Genomic DNA, 24329 nt, shown 5'->3' on the forward strand with positions numbered 1-24329 from the left:
TGCAACTCAAGAAAAGCAAGGAACCAGAGAGCAATCTGAATAGCTCCCTGCAGGAAACCTTCATGGTTCCTCTGTTCTTATTTCACGCTTTTGACTGATCTCTGCTCTCCAAAATTCAAATGTAAATTTCACTTCAACTATCATATACTAATTTTCAGTATTTCAACTTCACTCAGACTTTTCACGTTGATGTCAGCTACATAATATGACTCTAATGATCAGCTGCTTCCAATCACTTTCATCTTACAGCCTTGCAAAATCTATTTAGTAATAAAAAAGTCATAAATGGCATGTGCAAGCTTCTGTGTTAATGGTTATGCATTAATCAAAATTTGCTCTGAAGTGGTATCTTCTCTACTTCTATACAACTATTCCATAATAGAACCTTACTATACAGAAATGATGGTGATTTATACTGTCTCTCTCATAATGGTTGATCTATTCTTTCAATTGTCACATTACAAGTCATCAATATCAATATTAAAAACAATCAGCACGACGCATGACAAATTTACATCACTGTCTGCACAGAAATTATTACTCATTTTTACCAAGTGACATGACTTGGGCTTCACACTTGTCAATGGATTTTTTAACTTGAGTTACCACAGCAAATTAATGGAGAGTACTTAGTGAATTTGTATGGTTAATGTGAGGAAAAGGCTCTGACAGAAGGTGACACCTCTGAACAGGTAATTGTGAAGTATCTGGCTGCTGTAATCTTCAATACTAATATTAAGTACCACTCTAAAACTAACACCTTAGGAGCAAATCATAGAGGCATTTAGTGATAGACCTAATTTAAGACATCTCTGTTCTGGGTCTTGAACTACTACTTTTAAGAGGTTGAACAGTATTATATTTCATCATCTTTACAAAAGCACAAATACCAATAGAAAGAGGCCAGTTCTGTCACTGCAGCTGCTGTGTTTCAATTAACAGCTATATAGTCTACTGCTTCACAGGTGAATTGTTCACATGTCCACACAAACAAGAATGCAGAAAGGGGACTTTCCTAGGCAGCCCCCTGTCAGGCTGCTGGACCATTTTTACAGCCAGTCATGGATGTGACACTGTAAGTGCTCTACACACAACAGTAATCATGACACCTCGCTGGTGACATCCAAGGAAAACATGTAAGAAGGAAGTTTCAGCTCTCCTTTCTGACTTTTAAACTGTGGTTAGACAGAATAAAAGTATGGAGATGGGCTGAAACAGTAAGTTATGATTGAAGAGGATTTACCTGCTATGAAATAGATTGTATTTTAAACTCAGTAAATAAACTGTCAATTGAGAAACTATGAGGACAATGTGCTTGCATGAGCACAAAGGATGTTATGGGCTACTACTACATAAAACATTTTCCTGACCTAATCTCCTCACAGCACCTTCTTCTTTCAAACCTGTTTGTGTTAACTATCGGCACTGGTTACTTCTGGCAGCGGGCTAAAGAGAACGCAAGCGCAGGGCTGATAGGTTCAACACACGCTGTCCGCTTGTAGTAGCTGTAAAGGCATCGCCCTCCTCCTCCTGGAGCCGGCCGAAGCAATGGGAGAGAAAGGAAGAGCCCGCTGTCCCTCCCCGCGCACCTGCCGTGCCCGCGGCCGTACCTGTGCGCACGGAGATGTTGAGAGGCTCCCCGGCGGCGAGAGGCTCGATGCGCAGCTGGTACCAGGTGCCGGCCCGCAGGCCCCGCACGGTGCAGCCGAAGGTGCCGTTGCCCGCGGGGCTGGGCTGGCAGCCGGCCGCCTCCCCGTCCTCGGAGCGCCCGCTCACGCTGAAGTTGCAGGCGCGGCCCGCGGCGCCCCAGCGCAGCCGAACGCTCTGCCCGGCGACGCTCCGCTCCGTCAGGTTGGCGCTGCATCCCGCCTCCTGCCCCGGCGCGGCCTGCGGAGAGCGGGGAGAGCGCTGAGAGACCCGCCGGTACCCCGGGCTCAGCCCCCAGCCCGTCCGGCGCTGTGCCGGTGAGGGACGAACCTTCCCGTGTCCCCCGTCTCGCCTGCGACCTGCGAGGGGCGACCCTGCACCGCCCCCTCCTCCCGGCCGCTCACCTTGGTCAGGGCCAGCGCCGTCCACAGGGCGAATCCCGCTCCATAGCTCAGCATCGCCGACAGTTTTTAACCCCGAAAACCCTCGCGGGGAGGGGAAAAGGGGAAGGGACGGTGGGGTCGGGGTGGGGGGATCCGAAGGAGCGAAGTGGCGGCGGCGGGCCCCGGGGGCCCCCGCTGCCCGCCGGGCTCCGAGCCCTGTGCCGGGCCGCCCGCCTGCTGCATGCGCTCGGGGCTGCCCCGGCCGCCGAGCCGCCTCCCTGACACCGGCCTGGGCTGGGGGGGCTGCCCGCCCGCGGCTGAGGAGGAGCGGAGGAGGCGGGGGAGGCGGCCGCCGCTTCCCACGCTGCCATTCTGACCCGGGCTGACTCTGCCGGAGCCCTTCCCGCCGACTTCCGCAATCAAGAGGCGATTTCCTCGCGTCTCACTGCGGGGGGCGAAGCGCGGCGGCTCGGGACCTGCCGCCCACCGGGCAGGCTATCGGCCCCGGGGTGCCGCCCCTCGCTCCTTAAGGATCGCACCTTCCTCCCAGCTCCTCTCCCACCCCACCTCCCTTCCTTCCTCGCTGTTTCCTCCTCATGTCGGTTTTCCCCTGGGTCTTGTCCTCCCGAGCGTTCCTCCCGGCGCACGGGCGCCTGGTCCCGCAGGCGGTGCCGCTGCTGTGGGGCGGCACTCCTGCCCTACGCTGGCTGCACCTCACTTGGCGCTCCCTTGCCTTGTCTCGTGGGTGCATCGCCTCACGATGTCTTCTTGCCTCTGTCCCACCTCGCAGCCGCCTTGTCTCGTGCTGGTCTTGCCTCATCACCACCTTGCCTCTTCCCTGCCTCTCACGGCCGCCTTGCCTCGTGTGCGTCCTTCTCCTGCTGCCTGCCACTGCACTTGGCCACCTCACCTCAGACTTGCTTCTCTCTATGGCCACCTCACCTCGCACAGCTGCTCTCCTCACACCTGCCACCCTTCCCACCGTCCCACCCTCCTCTTGGCCTCAGCTATCACTAACCCACATTCCAGCTCCTGCATCCCAAACTCTGATGTTTTTAAGGGTTAACCATAGATCACCAATGCCTTCATTTTCTCCCTGGCTGTGTGGCACTGCAGCCAGAGGCCTTGCGTCCATGAGAGTCCAGCAGAGCCCAACATGGAGCTCCTGCCTGCAGCACCCAAGTCTGTCTGAGTGGCCATCTCCTCTTTCTGCTTTGACTTGTGTCCTTGAAAAAATGCCTTCCCACATCCCCCAGATAACTCCCCAGATTAAATTACACACACAGTGGAAAGCAAGAAAGTCTCCCTGTGTTCACACTGTGCCAACAAAGCTGTGTGGAACTCTGAGTTGGCTACTGCCAAAATGAAAACTTTCCATTTCTGTCATGCATGCCCATTCCCATCTTGTTTGGGTTTCAACCTCTGAAAACTCGCACATAAATGTGTATGGGGGGTAATGGAGAAGTGTCACCAGAAACATTTTGCACCTTCAGATATTCAAATACACAATAGCAGCCATGGAGTGAATTCGGGGGGGCACAAAAGAGGAAATTCACATTTGCTTTCTTCAATGGCATTTCTCTGCATCTTTCTGTACTGCATTATGCATATGGGATTTTAACTTTTAAAAGCAGTACCTCAAGCAAATTCAACACCATCTCTGTATTTCTTTTGCCCCCTTTCAGGGAGAAAAAAGTTCTAGATTTACAAACATTAGTCTGCCTATTAGGGGAGCTGCTGCTCTAGGATTTTCCTGGGCACCAGCCTGTCAAACAAAATATGACTATCTGAAAAACCTTAGCTTTCCTTCTGTTCTGAAATCAAAGGTCTGAGCACTCAAGAGTGTTACCTGCACCTACCGAAAACATCATCTATCCCAGTGGAGCTCCATGTCTGGTCCTGGGGACATGGCACTGAAAGTGTTGTGCTCTACTTTGCAAAGCCGAGGATAATCAATAACTTTATGATCATCACCTCAAGTGACAATATAAATCTGTGTTTGTTATTATGCCGTTCTCATTGCAGAAGATCTCCCTTGGAAGAGATGTTTACATAATTCAGACAGAAGGAGGAACCAAGCCCCAAAGAGCTAGCACAGGGATAAACATACCATTGATGGGAAACACAAGGTGTGTTTCTTAGACCTAAACTGGAACTAAAATGACACAGATGTTTTGTAACCATTTAAGGTGAGGGTTTTACAGTGTGATTTCTTCTTTAGGTGGTCATGCTTTTTGTACTTCACAGCATCAACCACACCAATATTTTTCCAGCACTGGAGAACTGCAAATCTGAAGACTTACTGGGATGTTTGGATCACTTCAAACCCCTCTCTGAAAATTAGAACATTCAGGGCAATTTGCCTTTTCTTGAAAAGTGGAACTCACATTATTGTAAGTATTTTTAAAAACATCCATGACCTGAACTTGCAGGGAAGATATAATTTGGATATTTAGATGTAAGTTATTTAAGTAGATTTAATAAGTAAAAGGTAAAAAACCCATAATCAACACTGCAAATATAAAATTCAGGAAAAAAAAGTGGAACCTACAACAAGTAAAACTTAAAGACTTTTGGAAATAAATACCAAGACTGTTTGTCTCTTCCAGCTAGCATAAGATAATGTGTGGAGGAAAATTATGCTACTGCTTCTCAGAAGTACTCATAATTAAGTTCCTACCTTATTACTCTTATTCTTGCGATCATAAAATCTCTACTTTTTTATATTAGTAGGAAAGTACTGATTTATTACAGGTTTTGAGACTTCCTTCTGTATGTTATCCAGCAAAAGCTGCTACAAGGGTAAGGTCTGACACAGATGCCTATGCCAGCACTGGAATAAAACAGGAGGGGTCCATCATTTACTGGTGGCAATATATTTATATAGAATAGTCAACATAATGCAAGTAATTATTTCCAGACTGGTATTGAATAAATGGGCTTTTAGTAAATCAGCAGTCCCACAGCCTTTAACACTTACTGATCTGTGTCACAAGCCAAGAAACTAATTAAACTGAAAAAAGAAGTGGAAGTGAGTTTTGGGAGTTGCCGGACGTGTCTCTAATAGCAGGCTCCAAAGTCCCTTTCAGACACTTTCCCAAGGTTTCCTGACATTTTTTTTTTAACACCAAGCTCTCTGTCTCTCTAATCAAGAGGAAATGGGCTTTGCATAGCTTTTGTCATGGATACAAAGTGCAAGCTGCAGTTTCACTTGAAATCCAAGGCAGTTCTATACCAAATATTTTGTTCAATTGAAATGTCACTATTGTCCCCCCCCAAAATGGGTATGTGCACAGCCAAATAACAACATGGCTTTACTTCTGTGAACAAGAGGTCCCAGCCTGGGCAAATGCAGTTCATAGAAGGTATTGTCTTCCTCACAACAATATCCAGCATTTAGTCTATGTGTTTTCAAAGTATCATGTTAAATCCAGTTAATCCTTTAAACATCCCTGAAGTTTGACAGTAAATGGTTTTAACTCCATTCTAAAGACTGGAAAACAAGTGGGGAAAGGTTTTAAGTTTGTGTGTCTAAATCGGTATATCTAGATTCGAATGTCCAGAACCAGTTGGAGGCTACAAGTTATTAGTCTTTTTTTTATTTCTTTTCATAGATATGCTTAGACAGCTTATCATCAGCATTCTGGTTTGAAAGTTTTGACCTAAGCAGCTTGCTCAGTGCAAATGATGTGATTCAGGAAGTGAAGTGGGGCAGAACCACAGGAGGCAGTATTTTCTGTTCAAATGGTTCCATTTCCCTGGCAGGATAATGTCGTAGGAGTGCTGGAGGGAGTTTGGGTAATACCTGATTATACTGGACATGCCTATTTGGAAGGAACCAGTATTCTGTGCAGGAATAAATGCGCAAATGAACAGAGGGCATGAGGAAATAAGCTCAGCCTGCATTCACCAAGCCAGAAAAATCATACTTTAAAAGAACTGCATCAGCTATGGAATGGGGTGTCGTGCATCTTGGCTCGGTCCCTTCCCCTTGTCAGCATTAGAGCAGTGGTGTCAGGGCCCATAAACCATCCAGTTCATGGACCCTGACACTCTGTCCACAGCCTTCCCAAACATAACGCATATTTCTTAGTCTTATCCACTGCACCACACAGTAGTAATTGAAACATGTTTACCTGCCCAAATACATTGAGGGTAGCACTTATCTCCTGGAAGATAAGCCAAAGGGAACTTAGGGATTTTCAGTTCTAAACCACTATGTGATAATAGTGATACAGTGACCAATAATGTCCTGCATGCTTTAGCTCTAACTGCCCATTCGTATTTTGCCAATGGTGATTGCAGATTTGCTCTCAGATTACTGAACTGAGTCTTGCATAAAAGGAAGACTGGAGATTGATTTGGAGGTACTGAATGCCTGCCATTTGCTCCTTCTATGGCTGGGGCTGGCAGCCCTGTTGCCCTCCTCTGCCAGGGAGGTTTGTGGTTGGACAGAGCAGAGAACAAGAAGTGTCTGTGTGTCTCCACTCTGCCCATCAGCCAGTAGATAAGCTGACCATGGCCAAGGCCAGGGTTTCTTTCAAGGCAAGTTAAAGCTGTTGGATTTCTCTTGCTTTGATCTATAAACAACATATGCAATTGTCTATAAATAAGGTCATTGCATACACTAATTCTTAGCAAGTAATTAGAGCTAGACCCTCACATCATGCAATAAACCAGTAATAGAGCCTGAGTCACTGAGAGCAGATACCCAGGCTCCTGTGGGTCCTGCCACATCCATGAGCTTTCCATTTCTTCTTGCATATCGTGATAATTCCCCTTTAATTTTGCTTAATGCAATATGCACACTAGGACTGGGCTGTAAGGAGAGGCAGAATTTTTCTGCAGCTATGCTTCTAGCAAAGGACACTGTCAGCATGAACATCAAAACAAATCATCCCACCAAAAAAACCACCAAAGCTTAGTCCTGTAGCTAGTTTTGGTTTGGGGTTTTTTTTTAAGCCCACAAAACATCCACTTGCAATAGCTATCAGGCTCCACAGAGTGGAGCAGGCTTAATAAAAATCAGTAATTCTTCTGTCTTACCTCTTCTGTTGTGCTAGAGTATTGAAGAGTGGTTGTTGGAATCCAGGCTTTCTCTGTTACTGCAGATTTCAAGTCAAAGTACAGGTTTTCAATGGGATTTTTACTGAAGTGTTCAGTCACGTTTCTGATGAACATCTCTGTGCTACTCTTCAACACATTTTCAGGCCTAGAAGTAACAGCATTTGAAGAGGGAGTTGTAGTTCTGGTACTCCACACAGAAGTGTCTGCATCTTGGAGATCTAAGACAAACAAAGGAAAGTGATGAAACTCACCTCTAGATTTTTATAAACAATTAATTAGATTCAATGAACGTGGCTGATGCAACTTCTAAGTAGTTTAAGTGCACCTGTCAGTACTATAGGTTTTTTTTTTGTTTGTTTTCAGTGCAAACAGGGCTTTTGCATCAATAGCAAAGCCTGCAAAACACAACCAGAAAAAATTTATTTCCCTGAATCATTCATACCATTCATTTTAAATATAGTCCATCAGTGAATCTGAAGTGAAGAGAAAGCTTGTACTTTGTCACTAATGGTACATGCTTTTCGCTGGCAACTTTCCACTTGCCTGTATCTATCAAATGCCACACAGTATCAGCTTTATATTATCAACCATCTCCCCTCCTTTGTAAGTGCATGGGCCAGATTCTCATCTGCCTTTTGTTGGTGTAAGTTTAAAGCATGGCTTTGTTCAGTATAATTTTTCAAGATAATTTTTTTGTTCAAGATAAGTTCCTTTTGCCCACATGAACATTTCTCTTGCTTTCTAAAATCACTCCTATGCAGACCCCATGCTACTCCCTGATTGCTGCCTTCCCAAGGCTCAGCTAATGATCTATCACTTAACTGAAGTATCTGTAAATACAATGGTGGATTCGCTTTTTTAGTCACGTATCCTTCAGAGAAAGCCAAAGTTGCAATTAGAGCTCAGGAAAGATTTTACTACACATTTTTCCTCCACATTTTCATGGCTCTTCCTCCCCACTGGTATGTATTTAATATCCTTTCTTTGTGGCTGTGAGGGCAGGGTTCAAGCTGTGGTGGCCTCTACATCTGGTAGCATCACGTTTCAGCTAAACTATTAGAATTACTCACTGGTCCCTTCTCACAAAAAGCTGCCCTGCCATTGCTGTAGCACAGCTAGTGTGTATTGGCTCAATGCCTAAGACACTTTGTCTGTCCTTGAACTGGGGTCTCCAGCATGACAGAACCTTGTTTTGCTGCTGAGCCACTGGGCTGGTTGCCATTTATAACAATTTTAGCTCACAAATCCTTTAAAAACAAAGTAGTGACTGAGTTAAATTGCAGCAGAAGCTTTCAAATGCAATTACTTGGTGTGCAATTATGATGTCTTAGGTGGCCAATGTGTGATTACCTCTTACCCAAAGGAACAGTGGGTGAGCTTCCACGAAATCAACATTATGGGGTTTTTTGTATATGTGTAAATATATATATGTTAACATGTTCACATAAAGAATTTTGCAGCACTCTCATTTGCACCCAGACAGAAAAATGAGATTGTGAAACCCTGCTGGGAGACACTTCCATGCAAGTGTTTCCTGTGCTTGACAGCACAGTGCATTCACCAGATACGTGGTTCTGGAACTTTTTGAAAACTGTTGGTTTGCTGGAATGGGTTGTTATCCAGAGCAGACATTTTCCTTCCTGTTATATAATTGTGCTTCTCTGGAAATAAAAAACATTCCAAGTCTCCATTAAATTACAGAAAATGTTGATCAAATATTTTTCAAAATCAAGGCAGTGGAAAAAATACTACAGATCTAATTCTTCTGTCTTACAGTTATGCAAAGGGTTTCATTGAAACCTCAGGTCTGGTCAAACTCTGCACCAAAGCCTGTCTTCATGCTGCTGCCGTGGCAGAACCCCCTGCAGAGAGCCTAAGGTGCAGAGTCTGCTGTAGTCCCATGTCACATATGTTCATGGTCCCCACCAGAAGGACAAAAATCTTGTGCTCAAGCAGTCATCAGCCACTGCAGCAAACCCATTAGTTGACACTAGTCCAGACTTAGTCTAGATTCCGTGACAGTCATTGTTCCTGGAGATCTGCCATTAGTTGTGGGTCTCTGAAAGTCTGCGGTAGGCAACTAGAAATCCTAGCCCCAAGGACTTGAAAAGAGTTCTATGCCTCTCAGATATCCGAGTTCAGTGGGAAGTAGAACTTACTGATAGAAAGACAGAGAAGAAAAGGTATATCTGAGCAGTCAACAATTGCTTAGGAAAAAAGGCCTCTCAGTTGGATTCCTAATATAGATTTACACACCCAACGTGAACACACGTTAAAAAAAATTGGCTTAATTTACAGACAAATAGCAGTAATTCGGCAATTCAGCAGGAAGGAGTTTGCATTCCAGTGCAATTGTGCTTTAGGAAAGCTGTTCCTCCATAAAAGAGAAGCTTATGCTGCCAGTGACATTTACAGGACTCAGCAGCCAGGGGATAACTGGCATTCTTGGTGTAGGAGCTGAGGGGAGAGCTTGACTGTCCTGGAAGCGAAATGCTTGGTCCTCAGAAAAGTTCTACCAGCCCAAGGAGGTGCCATGAAAAAGCATTTGGTCACTGCATGACCCAACTCTTCTTGTTAACCTTTGGGCTGTTCTGGTTTTCCAGCTAAAGGATCTTTCCCAGAAAATACTGGTTACTGTCTGTTGCCTGTAACCTATGGATAGCAGTGACTTGTGTATAGCACTGTGCCATACTGGAACTTCAGAAATGTGTACCAGTACTTCCCATATATCCTACAGTGGACAGACAAATGGGGTTCATATCTGCCCCCACTTAAGAAAGTTAGAATCCATGTTTATATTCTAAGTAAAACCACTATTGTGATCCTAGCATAAGGACCCTCATAGCCCTCCTTCAGTGGCAGGCAATTAAAAAAGAAAACTGCATATTATCAAGTCCACATAGCAGATTTCTACACAACCTGAGTTCCACATTTTTTAACCAGAAAAGACTCACCTCCCATCTGGACATTAGTTAAGTACACAGAAATCTCAACAGTGGTATTTTTCAGAAGTGTTTAGCATTGTTCTAGCAGTCTGTTTGGCAACCAGTCATAAAGCTCTTCTTGGGAACAGAACAGCAGCACGGACATGACATTGATCACTAGTGGCTGGATGATATACAGTGTGTGAACATAATATTGTAATCATCAGTAGCACACCCAGGAGAAATTGTGATGGTCTAAGTGCATGTTTCATCCACGGGGTGTACTGCAAACCACATCCATCCACACAGCAGCAGGCTGCTTACAAAGAAGGGAATTCCATATGTTTGCATGTATGATTAGCAAAAGTGCTGATTAGTTGTCAAGTACTGAGAACCCTACAGTGCAGCCTTCAGCCTTAGCTGAGCTGGCACAGTGCAGCTTTCTGAAATAGCTCACATACTGATCTGCCTACTCTATTAGAACACACTTTCAGAAAACTAAGGCTGAACTGCTAGCCAAACATCATTAAATCAGCTATCTAGTGTATAAGATACAAAATACTCGTAAGACTGCATCTAACTCACTGCAAGACTTGAAACAAGAAGGGGTTGCTTTAAGATCTCCTTATGTGCAGGATGAAACAAATTATCTTTTTAGCTGTCTAACTACTTGTAAATAAAAAATCCCGTAATTCAGATTTGTATTGTATATAAGAGTATGACAGAAGAACAAAATCCACTAAATGTCCTTTCTTTCTGATTTAATGTAGAACTTTTAAAACCAGCAAAACTTGTGCTGCTTGAAAAATTTTTACCTTCTTTATTTGACTGTTGTAGAAATTAGCATCTCATTTGAATCTCATGCCAGAGAGGTCAAATGTCTCCAAACTCCAGTTCAATCCTGAGCTGCTCTTTTACTTGCTTGTTTTTGAAATGCTGAAGTAGACACTTAAAGGTTCTTTCAGCATCAATGATAGCAGAACATGCATATAACTATGATGATAACACCATTGCCAGCCCTATTTCTGACACTATGGGTAGGTCCAGCTCACCCTGAAGTGGATTTTAGGTCACTGGAAGGGCATCTAGACTCCATTAACTCCATGGATTACACCTCTACTGAAGAGTGCTCAGAAACTTGATACCTATGTAGACACCAAGGTCTTGATTCAGTTGCCTAAACCTCATGGAATCTGAGCTGCCCTCAGGCATCTGAGGCATCTGCCCAGGGCTCCTATAATACCTATAGGAGACCTATGTCTCTCTGTGCTGGCAGTCAGAGATCAGGTGGAATATCCTGGAGCATCTCAAATGACAAAAAGCACCTGTGTTGAGATAAGTGAAACAAGCCCTTCCTTCAGACACCTACATTTAGACACCTGAAAGCTCAAACCTACTCCAGCTTCTACATGAAGGTCCACACAAAATAAAGGGAGAGAATGTAATAATGAAAAATACCAGTATAGTTGTCTGCAACTGGCATCTTTGATAGCACTCACAGGAGAAGATGAAATCATAAAGCCGGACTTGCCATCCTCCTGATTGTTCTCGGAAGCTCTGTCTATTGTTCCATTTTGTCCCTATGAAAGTAGCTGAGCTGGTTTTGTTCTATATTCTTTGTGCTGTGGCTCATTGAGACTGAACATTTACCAAAACCAAAGACCTAGGCTACACTACAGATTTCTCCATTTCTTTTTAGAAAATCTAAACCCACATTTATCTTTGAGCTTCTGTCAGCATGCTGTTGGATTTTGTACAAGGTCTTGTAATCATGTCGAAGGATCTGACATCGATGCCTCTCTTTGTCCAGGTGGAGCTCAGCAAAACTGGTCAGCCATGTACTGCTTTGACCAAAGAAAGAAGGTTAAAATAATTTTTGGTATTTCATGGGTTGATGTTAGCATAGATGTTAGCAAACTCTTTTACTTACAAAATCCTATAAAATAATAACTCAGATAAAAATTAATTTAAGTGAAGGTTTTTTAGGAAAAATGTTTTGGGTCAACTTAAAAGTGGAATGAAAATATTGTTTATCACTTTTTTAATTTATCTGGAAGAAATTTGTGAAATTTACGCATGCAAAAAAAATCCAACCTGTAGTGAACCTACGGATGGATGATTGTAGTGTCTACAAACAATAACGGTGAGGAAAGCTTAAAAAGATATTTACATTATTTTAAAAATGGGTAAGAGTTGCTGCCTTTTTTGTGCTTCTGCCACCTTTCTTTGGTGCTTTTCCACCTTCCCAAGAGTCCCAAGAAGACACACGTGTCTTCCCTTTCCATATTCTGCATTTGCTACTGCTGTTCCAATGGTTTAGAGCATGCTTGAAGTGTGCACTGCTCTGGTCTCTTCTGCACTCCATGTCAGCCACTGAAGCATCAGCAGTGGGATGTGAACTTAATTAGCTGTAGTTCTGATTATAAAGTAGCTAAACTGAAAAGGGGATAAGGGGAAGAGTGAAGCTCATGTGAAAGAAATGAACCTGGACAAGAACTAAGGGTGGAAAATGTGGAAGGAACAGTGTGAACATCAGATGGCACATCAGACTTAGGCTCATGCCCAGTATCTGGTATTTTGTCTATTTCAGACTGCAAAAAAAGAAGAGGTAGAAAGATGTTCTAGTTGTTATTTGAATTCCTTGTCCAACATGTTTTAAATCTTTGTAGATCCCACTATGGATCTTCAGTGCTTGGCACACAACTGTAAGCAAGTCCTGCACAAAATCAGCTACTTTTTTTTAGTGTCTTATCCACAGCTCTAGGGTTGTCCCTACCATGTATGATATGACAGAAGAGAAATGCAATTAAGAGCATCATATTAAAAAACAGTTCATGTCACCGTCTGCATCCAGACTGCTCTGCAGGCTGTGTGACAGTCTCTAGAGCTCAGTGCGTAACTGCAGCATACAGTTTGGCCTTGTGTCTCCTTATTTGAAGTAATTCTCTACTTAGTGAATAATAAACCAGCAGTGGTTTTGAGGTTTGTTGGTAATATTCCAGGTGCCCATTAGCATTGCATCTGTTCTTGATTGGATATTTGATTGAAATTAACATACCCGGAGAAGAAGCTTGTAAGAATTGCTGATGCAGCTCAGGAGTGACATCAGTGTTTGCATGTCAGCATTAGTAGTGCCATGGGTGCTTTCCAGACATACAAGAGAAGACATTTGTTCCACAAGTGATATTTACATGCAACAGTCTTTGTTCCTTTCAGTCATTCTGCCCTCTACCTCTTCACCTGCCCCATCTTTTCCTCCTGCCTGTTTCCATTCCTGTCTCTTCTCCTGGTTTCTGGGCTTAGAAAAGCTCTGAATCCAACAGTGGGCTGGTGAAAAGAAGGCTTTAGCACTACTGAGATTTTTTTCTCTCTCTGCCCAGAATGTCCTCATGAATTTGCTGGAAAATGAAGTCACACTTTCTTGAGAGAGATTGATACCTTATGACTGTTCTTCATGTAAGTTGTTTCAGCCAGAGGCCAGATTCAAACATGAGTTTGTGTGAAAAGGACTGTTTGCTGCTAGATTTAGAATCATCTCTGAGTGAGCAGAGATGGGATGCATACCCAAATTGATCCTGCTTTCCACAAACAGTCATTTAGTTCAGGACTGTTGCAAAACATGGAAATCCAAACACATCTCAGATGGCTGATTTGAAATCCAAATCCAAGCTCAGACAAATCATGCGTGATATTTGAGTAAAGTCCAGAATAAAAGGTAGTTGCACTCATTGGGTTTGAAGCTTGTACACTATCTGGGCTGATGTTTGGGATGCAGTAAGCTACTCCTATGCCAAAATATAACTATTTTTATGAATACTATGAAAACAGAGGGCAAAGTATAGTATAGCAAAATATGGTGTTAGTCAGGAGTAGAAAAACTTACACCCATTTCAGCTCCAAAGATTTTGTTCAGTTTTTACTATCTTAGCTAAATATAGACCAAATATGTTATTTTAGGCTGATCAACTTCTGCTTGTACTGAAAGCGATAGATGTTCTTGGAAAACTAATTTTTCACATTCAGCATTGAAAATCATGACATGCATATGGATGCCAAGACCAGAACTGGGGGCATTAGATTTTGTTCTCATAGTACCTATTATTTGAAAGATTAAGCTCTTTGCACTACTTTCACTCTTTATGAGCTTCTTATATTCCTAAAATTCTTAGTTAGATATTGAGGATTATAATGTTTTGTTGATTTTTCAGCAGGGCTTCCCAGAGCTGTCAAAAATAAGATAGGTAACTCTCTTTAAAAGGATTTACAGGCCTGTATGTGGAAAGAATTTCAGGGAAATTAAGGTAAATTCATTTAAGAACTGAGCATAGTAAATAGATGAGAATGTGCTTTAATATCCCATGACAATTGTCTTAGTTCTTATTAGCCTTAAATTGCTTCTTATCTGAGGATGATTAAGAGAAGTATGTAAGGTTATTTTACCTTTGTTAGGCCACACTTCATCCAGCTATCTAAAAGAAATAACAATACTTCTGTACCTCATCTGAACTTTTCATGCTGTCTTTGAATACGTAAGCCATACTCATCCCACAGGACTTCAACTGATTTTGCCTTTTTGATCTCAAACAAAAATGGGAGGGCTGGGATGGCAATGTGGCCACTTTTCCATTCTCTGATTCTGCAAGCTGTCCTTTTATACCTCCTCTCAGGTAAGTAGTCCTGGTTCTATGAGTAGAGTTCTGCAAGTGCAAATTTGCTGGAAAAAATGGTATCCTGCCTTACAATAATTAGGATGTTAGAAAGAATGAGCATTTGGTTTAAACATTCTGAAAACTTGGCCATTCGCAAAAGCATTGGGTCGTAAAACATTTTTTAACCCTGTAGAGAAGAATTAACTGCTCCCCAGTAAAAAGCTGTCTGTAGGTTGTTCTTATTTACTATGAAGAACTGCTTAATAGTGCACAAGAACAATATTACAGAATTGCCAGGAAGTATTGACAACAGGACATTGAAGAAAGCATTATTAACCAGTATTCAAACTATTCTACCTTCCATTTTGCCATGGATATGGAAACCCATATCTACACAGATATACTGGTACACATCAGTAGATATGTGCCCAGACCTTTGCATCTCAAGGTGCTATTCCAAGAATTTCTGAGACTTCTGATTTAGTCTATTATTCTCAGGATTTTGAGTGTTCTCATGTAAATGGCATCTAAGGGCAAAATTACAGAGTAAACACTTGAATATGTAAGCCATGACTGTTCAAATCATGCATTTGGGGTAATCAGAAAAATAATTGTGGGTGTGTTTGATTTCCAGATGTCTTCTTGCTCTCGACAGATTGAATCTGGATTTGTGTGATAAAATGAATGGGGAAGAGAACTTCTTTGCATCTGCATTTTTTAAAAGTACTAGGAATTAGTACCCATAGTTTTGTTTAGAAATGGAAAAAGGAAATGGCACAGTAATAGTGAACTGAGCTTACAAATAATCATATTGATCCAAACATTGGGAGTAGAAAAAAGGAGAGACATCCTGAAAATAAAAAGTGGCTAAAAAACTCCAGCAGTTGTGAGAAAGACAGCACTCATCTCAGTTGTTCCTCAGTAGTTCTCAAAATGCTTTTCAACTGTGAAAAGCCTTCTTCTGTATGAATAAAATATAATTTTTTACATTTGAGTTAGCAAGACAGAGAAATTTTTGTTACCAAAACTCCCAGGATATTTTCTTGAAGGAGTAACTCACCTTGCTTTGAGCACAGATTCACATAAACAGGTTTTCCTGTCTCGCTGGCTTTTAGCTGCATCCATGTATGAAGGTATTTTTTACTCCGCTTGGCCATTACCTTCTGACCTTGTTTTGTGAGAAAAAGAGAGCTATTGGACACCTTCAGGAGCCCATCCTCATGGCAATTCCACCTGACTGCCTGGGAACAATCGACGGTGATGCTGCGAGATGACAGAGCAGAGTGCGTAGAGATGCTCAGGCACTGGGCAGACTTCACATGGAGGAGCCTGTCATCTGCCATCCACTGCCACTTCTGGTTCAGGCTGGTCATATTGCACTTTTCCATAATGACTCCTCTCTTTTCTGAAAGACACTGCTGTTTCTGGACATGGATAATCAGAAACCCTTCTGGAAAGGGAAAATTCCAGAAAAATGCAATAGATTACACATTTACTTGACAAAAAGCAAATTCTCAATGATTTAAAATACATCAGCAAATAAATCCCTCTTCCCACTTTCTGTGTGTTGAACTTTTCATTATATTTCCCATAAGTTGAACCTATTTAAAAAAGCCCCTCCAAACACAACACCCACATGATGCATGTGCTGATAACGTAAATAATGAAAATGCAAAACCCCTGACATTGTGGCAAGGTCATCTTGACCTTTATTATATATCAAAATAAGAAAAAATTAAACTGGAGATAAAAGAAATTCAAGAACCATTAACTTCAAACACCAGTTCCTCATTTCCCCTGCTTGAAAGCATATGGAGTTCTACATGAGTTCTCAGTCTCTATTTCAGTTTTACAACACAGACTTTAAAAAATATAATTTACTGCCTGCAGGTTATTTTAGTAAAACTCATAATGTTTCTGAGGGAAACATATAGGAGGATATTCACAAATCTGTGTGTCTCTCAGTGCCTGTGTTACAGGAATGGAGGTCCTTTACCGATAGGAAGTACATCTGTTTTACTGGATTTACTCCAACATCTCTAGTTGTTAGCTTTGTGACCATTCCAATTCATGTAAAATTAGCTCTCTGTGTCACCACACTTAAAGATCAACACAAACTATTCACGTGAAGAGAACTACAATGCATTCATCAAAACCCCACAAAGTTACCATTGCAAAATGCATCCTTGTTACAGAACACAGAACTGGTTATTTCAAATGCAGCCTCCCTGCCATACCATGTTTACGTTGTTCTTTGGTTTTAATCTCAAACATTTCCAGCCCCATTAGTTACAAAGTGCTAAACCAAACGTGCATTTATTTCCCTCAGTTGATGTTGTCATTCCCCTGTTTTTACAGACCTGGATATTTTCTAACTAAGCATTACAGAAATCTCCTGTCTCTGAAGTTTCACAATGTATGAATAAAAGATAGGAATCTCCTCTTCGAAGCATTTGTCCCAAAAGCTCAGCTCCTGGATTGTCTATCAGGAGATCTTAAAAAAAGAAGATGTATCTCCAGCATAGAAGAAGACAGTTTATTTTCCTTTGGAAAGGAATCTAAACAGAACAGGCTATGTTGGCCCTGCCCCTCATTCCCTGGTATGAAGCCCAGAGAAGAGGTGACTCGGCTTTCGTAAGCCACCAGCTGTGCCAGAGGGCTCTGCTCAGCGGCAGAAAGAGCAATACAGCAGAGGGGAAGTGAGGAGAGACACTTACCTGAGAATGTCAAGGCAAGACAGGTAGAAACCAGGACGTGAAATAAAGAATCCATTTTCCCTCTAGCAACTCCCCATGCTTCTCTTAAAAAAACCCACCTCAGATAAGTGAAGCGAAGGCTAGGAAGGAAATGTGCCTTCACAGGGGGAAAAAGTCAGTGACGAGCACTTCCTTCTATTCAATTGTTTTGGGGGTTTTTACAGCACTTTGTCCTTTCATATGATTCTTCAGTTTACTAGTTGGTTTATTTTGGAAAAAAACAAGCAAAAGAAAAGTTTTCAAACACCTGGAAAGTTAAGAGAGATTATATTAAATATCTTTAGACTAAAAGAAAGGGGATCATACTTTAGTGTAATTTGTTGCCTGTGAACTATTAGAAACCTGCAGGTCATCGGGATGGTGCTGAATATATTCTGTATTATCCGGGGAACAAATATGAATTTTTTGTAACTATACATAATCAAGCAAAATCTTGATATTTCTAACTCCACAAGTTCTAAAAGCCAAGTGGAGGGCGGGGAAGAAGGGGAAGAGGAGGAGACAAAGCTCTGGCATCTGTACCAGGTCTTACAGAAACTCCTCCTGAGGAATCAAGTGATGCTGGATTTGCCTTCCCATCAGGTGGTACACCTTGCTCCATGTCAGTGGGAGGTTGCCTGTGCCCTCTGGATTGGTTCCCAAGTGGTCTGAAGCCATGGTGGAGGCTAACCAAATTGTGCTGGGCTGAGCCTGGTTATGGGGGTACAAGAGTGTGTGTGCATTAACTACTCAAGGCAAGAACAGAGACTTCAGTTAATTTTTTATATTAAGGGTAATTTATTAGCAGTATGAAGCAAAGTCAACATCACTGCATTAAAAACTCATTATACCCTGTAAACAGACCTCCCAGTGCTGTAAGTCATAATGCCAACTTCGCATATCTCTTAAAAACAAACTTTTACTGAACAATAAAGGAAACAGTCATAGCAGCATTTTCTTTCTTGTGTAACCTGTCATGAACAGTCCATATCACTAAAGGTATCTATCTCTTACTGAAAGAGATAGAGTAGATAAACAACATATGCAAAAATTTCTGTATTAATAAAAGACAGACAAATATTTAAAATCCTTACAATTTAATATATGCTACAAAGTTTCTTTTAAAAGTAGAATGACTTACACAATTTACAAATACACTGGATTCAGGTCTGTAGCAGAAGCATGTTCTAAGACAATCAACAGTTTAGGGTAAATACATACACACTGAATAACAGACATTGTGCTCTGCAACTGCTCCGTAAGACCTACAGTAAATACACATTTAATAGTTAATAGTATGAAGAACATATATTTCCATATAAAATATTAACTGCTTTTGAATATTTTCAAAAACAAGACTTTTAATTTTTTTATCATCTCCATTTTTTTAAATCCATAGTTCAACACTTGCAATTTTAGCAGCAAGAATATTATGTGGCCAAGAAACAAGCTCACCACATAATCAGTAATAGCACTTTACAGTACAGTTGACAGTCCATTCACAAGACAGTTTGCAAACGTCAAAGCTTTTATACACTTGTTAAACATTTCTTCTGTAGAAGTCCCAATGTCCATCCGACTGCAGCAGTAGCATATACATATATTCCATATGGCAAATATCAGCATTACAGAATTAAACCCACCTTTAGATACATACACAGAATCCATGTGTAGTTTCAGTACAGAACCTTCTTTATAAATCATTTTTGGGAAGCTCACAATACATTCATATATAGTAAGGGTCCAGCAATCTCTGTACTTTTGCCAAACCATCCACAATCCTTTCAGAAGTTGGCCTCAAAGCCATCTTTTCCACTGCACTAAACTCCTTGAAGAAGTTGGTAGGTAATGGAACAAATTACCTCAAGAGACTGACATTCAGTTTTACCCTCCTTGGCTTCATTGGACAGCTTCTGCAGAAAGTCTGCTTTCATACAGACTCAGTGCATGGTGCACAAATTCATACTGCTCGCTGGTCTGAACCATTCCACCCCTGTAAAGGAAAAACAATGGACTGAAATCTTATTTCTTAAGACTGCAACATCCTTCAGCTCCTGCCAGCCCCATAACTACCAGATAACACAAGCCCTATTATCAATTTTTGACTAAGAGTTTGCTTGAGTAAGTGGGAGATTTCTCTGAGCAGAATTACTTTCTTCACAACTTACGCCATCCAGCACATGCCCAACATGAAAAATTCCCAGTTTCATCAGGGTAAGAATTAGGGAAGAAAACATCTGGCATCTGCAGTGTTAAAACCAACGTTTCAAATTCAGTATATTGAAAGAGAACTTTGCTCAATCACTTAGGCAACGAAGGCCAGATACATAGATGCAGCATTACCATGGATGGAGCAAGGAAGTAGACAGAATCTGGCCTTTCATTTTTGTCCTTTACTAAAAATGTAACCTTCTGTGACCCGCAGATGGCCTGTGCAGAGAACAGCTTTTCCTGTCCTCTTTCTAACGCCTACAATGCATCCTGTCTGAACAGCCACCAGCTACAAAATTTTACAGTGATGAATCATTTCACCACCAACAATACAAAAGAGTTTAACCTGACCATAAAAAGAATTAGTTGCAGCCAGCTTGGATTAAATGTCTACATTTTATACGTTCACCTGATAACAATCCATTTTTCAGGTCTAAGTATGAGGATTAAATCCCACATCTCCAGTGCCAGTTGCAGTGTGGTAGGAAGGTGATGTCCTGCAGGAGGTAGGTGTGATAGGAATGGTACCATTTAGCTCTGAAATTAAACGGAGCCTCTTTCTGTCAATACTGAGGTATTCAAGGTCTCTCTTCTCATGGAGTGAGGCCTCAAGTTTACTTAATTCCGCTTTCATGACCTCATCTGCCAGGGTATTCAAAGCTATCTACTCTGCTTCTAGAAACAAGCCCCTGGTTCATCAGTGTACCCTGGAGCAGCTAGTTACTTCTGGGAATGATGAAAGACTAAATAGCCTTAGTGAGAAGGAAGACATTAAGATATGTACCACATTTGGCTTCAGTTAGATCTTCATTGAAACATTCAACTTTGTGAGGTATTTGGGTCCAGAGCACTGTTGGAGCCAGATATCTTACAGGAGAAGGTCTGACAATCTCATGAGATCCCTAGCAAAAAATATGGCACTGATATAGCAAGCTATTTGAAAAATGGTAAAACTGCCTCAACCTTAAGTATTAGAGAACATTATCTACAACCACAAGGCCTTTTTATTTTCCTCATTGCTACTGAATGGCTAAATTCACATGGCAGGAAAATCACAATTGAAAAAAAATCTACTTCTTTAAGCAAGTGACTTGCTGTCGGTGTTTCTCCAATGAGCTCAGGCAAATGTAGGACACCTTTTAGTGAGATGCATGACTATTACGATATGCTATTCCTAGGAACAAAATCACAGGCCCTTAAATGGTCCCATCCAGCCTAAAATGCAGCACTCTTAGCTTTGCCAACAAAGACATCCACAAATTCATAACCCTTGGCTGCCTTTTGCCTTCAGCTGCTTTCCTCTGCTTGTCCCCTGCCTGGAGATCCAGTGAGATACTAAAGGTAATGAGAGGGCTTTGCTCTGGTCCTCTGTGCTGCCTAGTCTCCTTCCTTCCTCCTCACTGCTGCGTCCTGCTCTGCCCCCGCAACCCTGTCCCAACCAGCTTCCCTCCCTGTCTTCCTCATCAATGCTCCCCCAAGATGTTCTCTAAGGGAGTGCACTTCCCAGGTTAGATCCACTGTGTGGAAGGGGTGGAGGAAGGGAACATTTCCAGGGAGAAGGACTTGGCAGGAAGGACAGGTTAAAACATGTGTGGCTGCACTGTTTGTGGTGCATAGACTGTTTGTGGTGGTGATCCTTGCTCCTTCCTCTTCAGTGCTGAAGCAACATACAAAATCCCCAAGAAAGTGTGTGTAAGGCTGGCAGGGGCTGAGCCCAGCACCACCACGCCTGCCCTGTGTTAGCAAGCACAGCTGAGAGGTTATGATGCTTCTGAACCTTGTATGGGCAAACAATGCATATCTCTGTCAGCTTAAGGGCACTGGAGTCTTATTCAGAGGTTCAGACAACTTAGCCTTGTCAGTGCCATTTTGCATGGGATTATTGAACCATAGCACCACAGAACAGTTTGGGTTGGTGGAGACCCTAAAGACCACATAGTTCTAAACCCTCTGCCATGGGCAGGGACCTTCCTCTAAGACCAGGTTGCTCAGAGCCCCATCCAACCTGCTGGCTCATGTCCAATTTTTCAAGTGCCAATTTTCCAAGTCCTTCTTACCTTTGCTCTTATGCAAGGCTCGTGTTTAACAGCAGGGAATTATCTGTGATCCCAAGACATTGGTTTGTGCAAATGCCTGTGTGAAAGAGCGCTTCAGGAGGAAATTTGCTCAAGGAGGGAGGTTTCCTCTCCCATGAAGGGATGTACCCACAGCTACAGCACCTCTGGGCATGCAGCCTTCGTCCACTTGCCAGCCTGCACTGCCAGCTCCTCTCTGAGCTGCTGGGCTCTCTGCTTTTGTGTGACTCTGGGCTGGTGCTTGGAAGAAACAGATCCTGCTATCCTGAGGGCTCAGGGACTGTGACCATCTTTGCTTGGGTAGCAATGGGTGCATAAAGGATCCATTACCCTGCCCACTGGCTTGCTGCTAGTGCAGCTGGACACAGTCTGCTCCAGAATGAATACGATGCAGGGTTTGGGATTATTTTTTTTTAACCTGAGGCCATTAGTCAAAACACTTAAACAATGAATTGACGCACACTGGAAACTCTTTTCATCCTGTCTCAGGAGCCAAGAGCAAAGTTATCGGATGTCATTCCAAGAATGTGCCTTTAAGGTTAAGAATGTGCACAGTTTCTCGATGTCACAGTAAGTCTTGAAGATGCCTCAAATCAAACATTTCCTGTTTCTGTTGCAAAGTATAAAAAATGAACTGGGAAAAAAAGTAAGCTGAGCAGACCTGTGGGTCTGTCTTTTTACAAATTCACACAGACCATGGCTGTATTTCCATTCATGGGTCAATATTTTCAGTGGATGGTCCATTTTCTCATATTAGCTCTGTGCTGATGATTACTGTCAGATCTGTTCAATCCTTAACTTACACTGAACAGCTAAGAAGAAGGTGGTAGCTGAATATACCCTTCCTAGGAACAGCTCTGTCCCAATCTCATTCCCTTTTGGAACCCTATTTAAAGCTCTTTCCAGGGAGAGCTACATGGACCATTAATTAAACTATTTTCCAGCATAACATTTTGCCATTATCTGCAATATTTCTGGATGCTTGTTTGGTTTTCTTTGAATATGCTGGGCAATAGGAAGGTTTTGGTAAGTCACTACACCACCACTTGTGAGTTCCTCAAGTCAGCTCTTTTCTTTTTTCCTATTGCTTGGTTCACTTTGGTAGAAATGTGGTCATGGACCCATGTGATAAAAAGTTCACAGGAAAGGGAACAGAAAAACATCTTTAAAAATTAAAACAGAGAACACTCTTTGTCTCAGGCAATGCCTGAGAATATGAAGCACCTTAAGCAAGATCTCTGGAGTCTATTTATATAATCTAAAATATATAAATAGACTTGAATCTATAAATAGATTTCTGTATTTTTTCAATACAGACAAAATACAGAAATGTGCAAATCACAATATTTACCAATTCCTAGATCTGGCTTTGTATCATGGAAATTACTGTTATGAATGTTATATTTGGGTCAGATTTCCATTCTCTTTTCAAGTTTATCTAGGATACTAATATGTAAAAGAAAATTCATTAGTAAAATGCACTCAATGAAATTGTGTTCAGTTATAATGCTGAAAATTTAGGTTGTTTTTTTATGTCTGAAACAATAACATTAAAAGATGCAGCTGAGACCAGAGTTTGCTTCCACTTCTCTATAAGAAAAACAATAAGACCAATAAGAAAAATGTTCTCTCATAGTAGAAATACTAAAATGGGGGAGAACACTTCAAATCTTTTTCAATAATATGAATAGATAATCAGAAAAGAGGGTTGGAAATTTCCAGCTGATAATTTAAAACAGAGTAAGTATTTTTCCCTCAGCTATTCCATCTTATTTTGTTGCTGAGATTTTTAGGTCAATAACTCCCCTTGGAGAATTTTACACTCTAAGTGGCTCATGTTGCCCTGTAAAGATCATATTACAATGTCTAGTATGATGAAGTCATGTGGGAGGGGAAGGCAGAAGAGATGATCCATAAACAGGGTCAACTATATGGACTCTGGTCCTTCTGCAATTCATGGTTCCATTACCTTTCAGAGATCTTCACAACACAAAAAATTCTGAATTAACCCTTTGACCTAAGCTGTTTTTCAGCATTCGGACCCTAATGGATTTTTTTCATTTAAAGAAGACATGCAGGAGCAGTTAAGATACTGGCAAGGAGATTATGTGACCTGGTACCTACAGCAGAAGAGGAGACTTCTCTATTCTTGGTGCAATCCTGTTTATTTACTTTATACAAAATCCTGTTTCTCTGGCAGAATAAGAAAGAAAAGTGCAACCAAACCAAGAGTTTCCATTGTGCACAATACCCATATCCTCTTTTAAAACACAAATCCCTCTTCAGCCATGGTTTCACAAAACAAAGCACTCTGCAACAATGCTGGCTTACACTGTTCCTTCTCCCAAGCTGTGAATTCAATTAGGGAATTGATCTGACTTCAGAAAACTCTGGAACAAATGCCTTGGTATTTTCTTCAGCTGGGTAAATTTGCCAGCTCAATTCAAAAGCACCCCCAGCATAGCTGAGGGAATAGCAACAGCATCAGATCTGTCTTTCTGCAATGCTCAAAGAAACTACATACTTAGTGAGCCTGGTTGTCTCTCCCAATCCAGGCTCAAAGACAATCCCTTGTCTCCAGATTGCCTCACATCTCTTGTGTCCTAGTGGGATGATGCAGAGAGCAGAAAGTTCTAGG

The 24329-nt window shown here is 41.9% G+C and overlaps 2 protein-coding genes across 5 annotated transcripts in view; both read right to left on the bottom strand.

The window, feature by feature from the left end:
* Positions 1-17514, bottom strand: part of PTPRB (protein tyrosine phosphatase receptor type B) — a 63245-nt gene extending 45731 nt beyond the window's left edge. For 2 of the 3 annotated variants that reach the window (XM_085044887.1, XM_085044879.1), the window contains exons 1-4: positions 17388-17514; positions 15731-16120; positions 7077-7315; positions 1611-1887 (exon numbers count right to left, since the gene is read on the bottom strand). In XM_085044887.1, coding sequence (XP_084901013.1) covers positions 1611-1887; positions 7077-7315; positions 15731-16120; positions 17388-17442 — 961 coding nt within the window. In that variant the 5' untranslated portion in view covers positions 17443-17514. Of the gene's footprint in view, positions 1-1610; positions 1888-2051; positions 2459-7076; positions 7316-15730; positions 16121-17387 lie in introns of those variants that run through there. The other variant, XM_085044894.1, reaches the window with a different exon arrangement.
* Positions 17515-18179: 665 nt separating this feature from the next.
* PTPRR (protein tyrosine phosphatase receptor type R) overlaps positions 18180-24329 on the bottom strand; it is a 136067-nt gene continuing 129917 nt past the window's right edge. For both annotated transcript variants that reach the window (XM_085044903.1, XM_085044909.1), the window contains one exon: positions 18180-19398. In XM_085044903.1, coding sequence (XP_084901029.1) covers positions 19305-19398 — 94 coding nt within the window. In that variant the 3' untranslated portion in view covers positions 18180-19304. The remainder of the gene's footprint in view (positions 19399-24329) is intronic.

Source organism: Lichenostomus cassidix, chromosome 1Aa (assembly GCF_008360975.1).
Source record: "Lichenostomus cassidix isolate B80296 chromosome 1Aa, HeHo_3.0, whole genome shotgun sequence".
In the NCBI taxonomy this organism is placed as follows: domain Eukaryota; kingdom Metazoa; phylum Chordata; class Aves; order Passeriformes; family Meliphagidae; genus Lichenostomus; species Lichenostomus cassidix.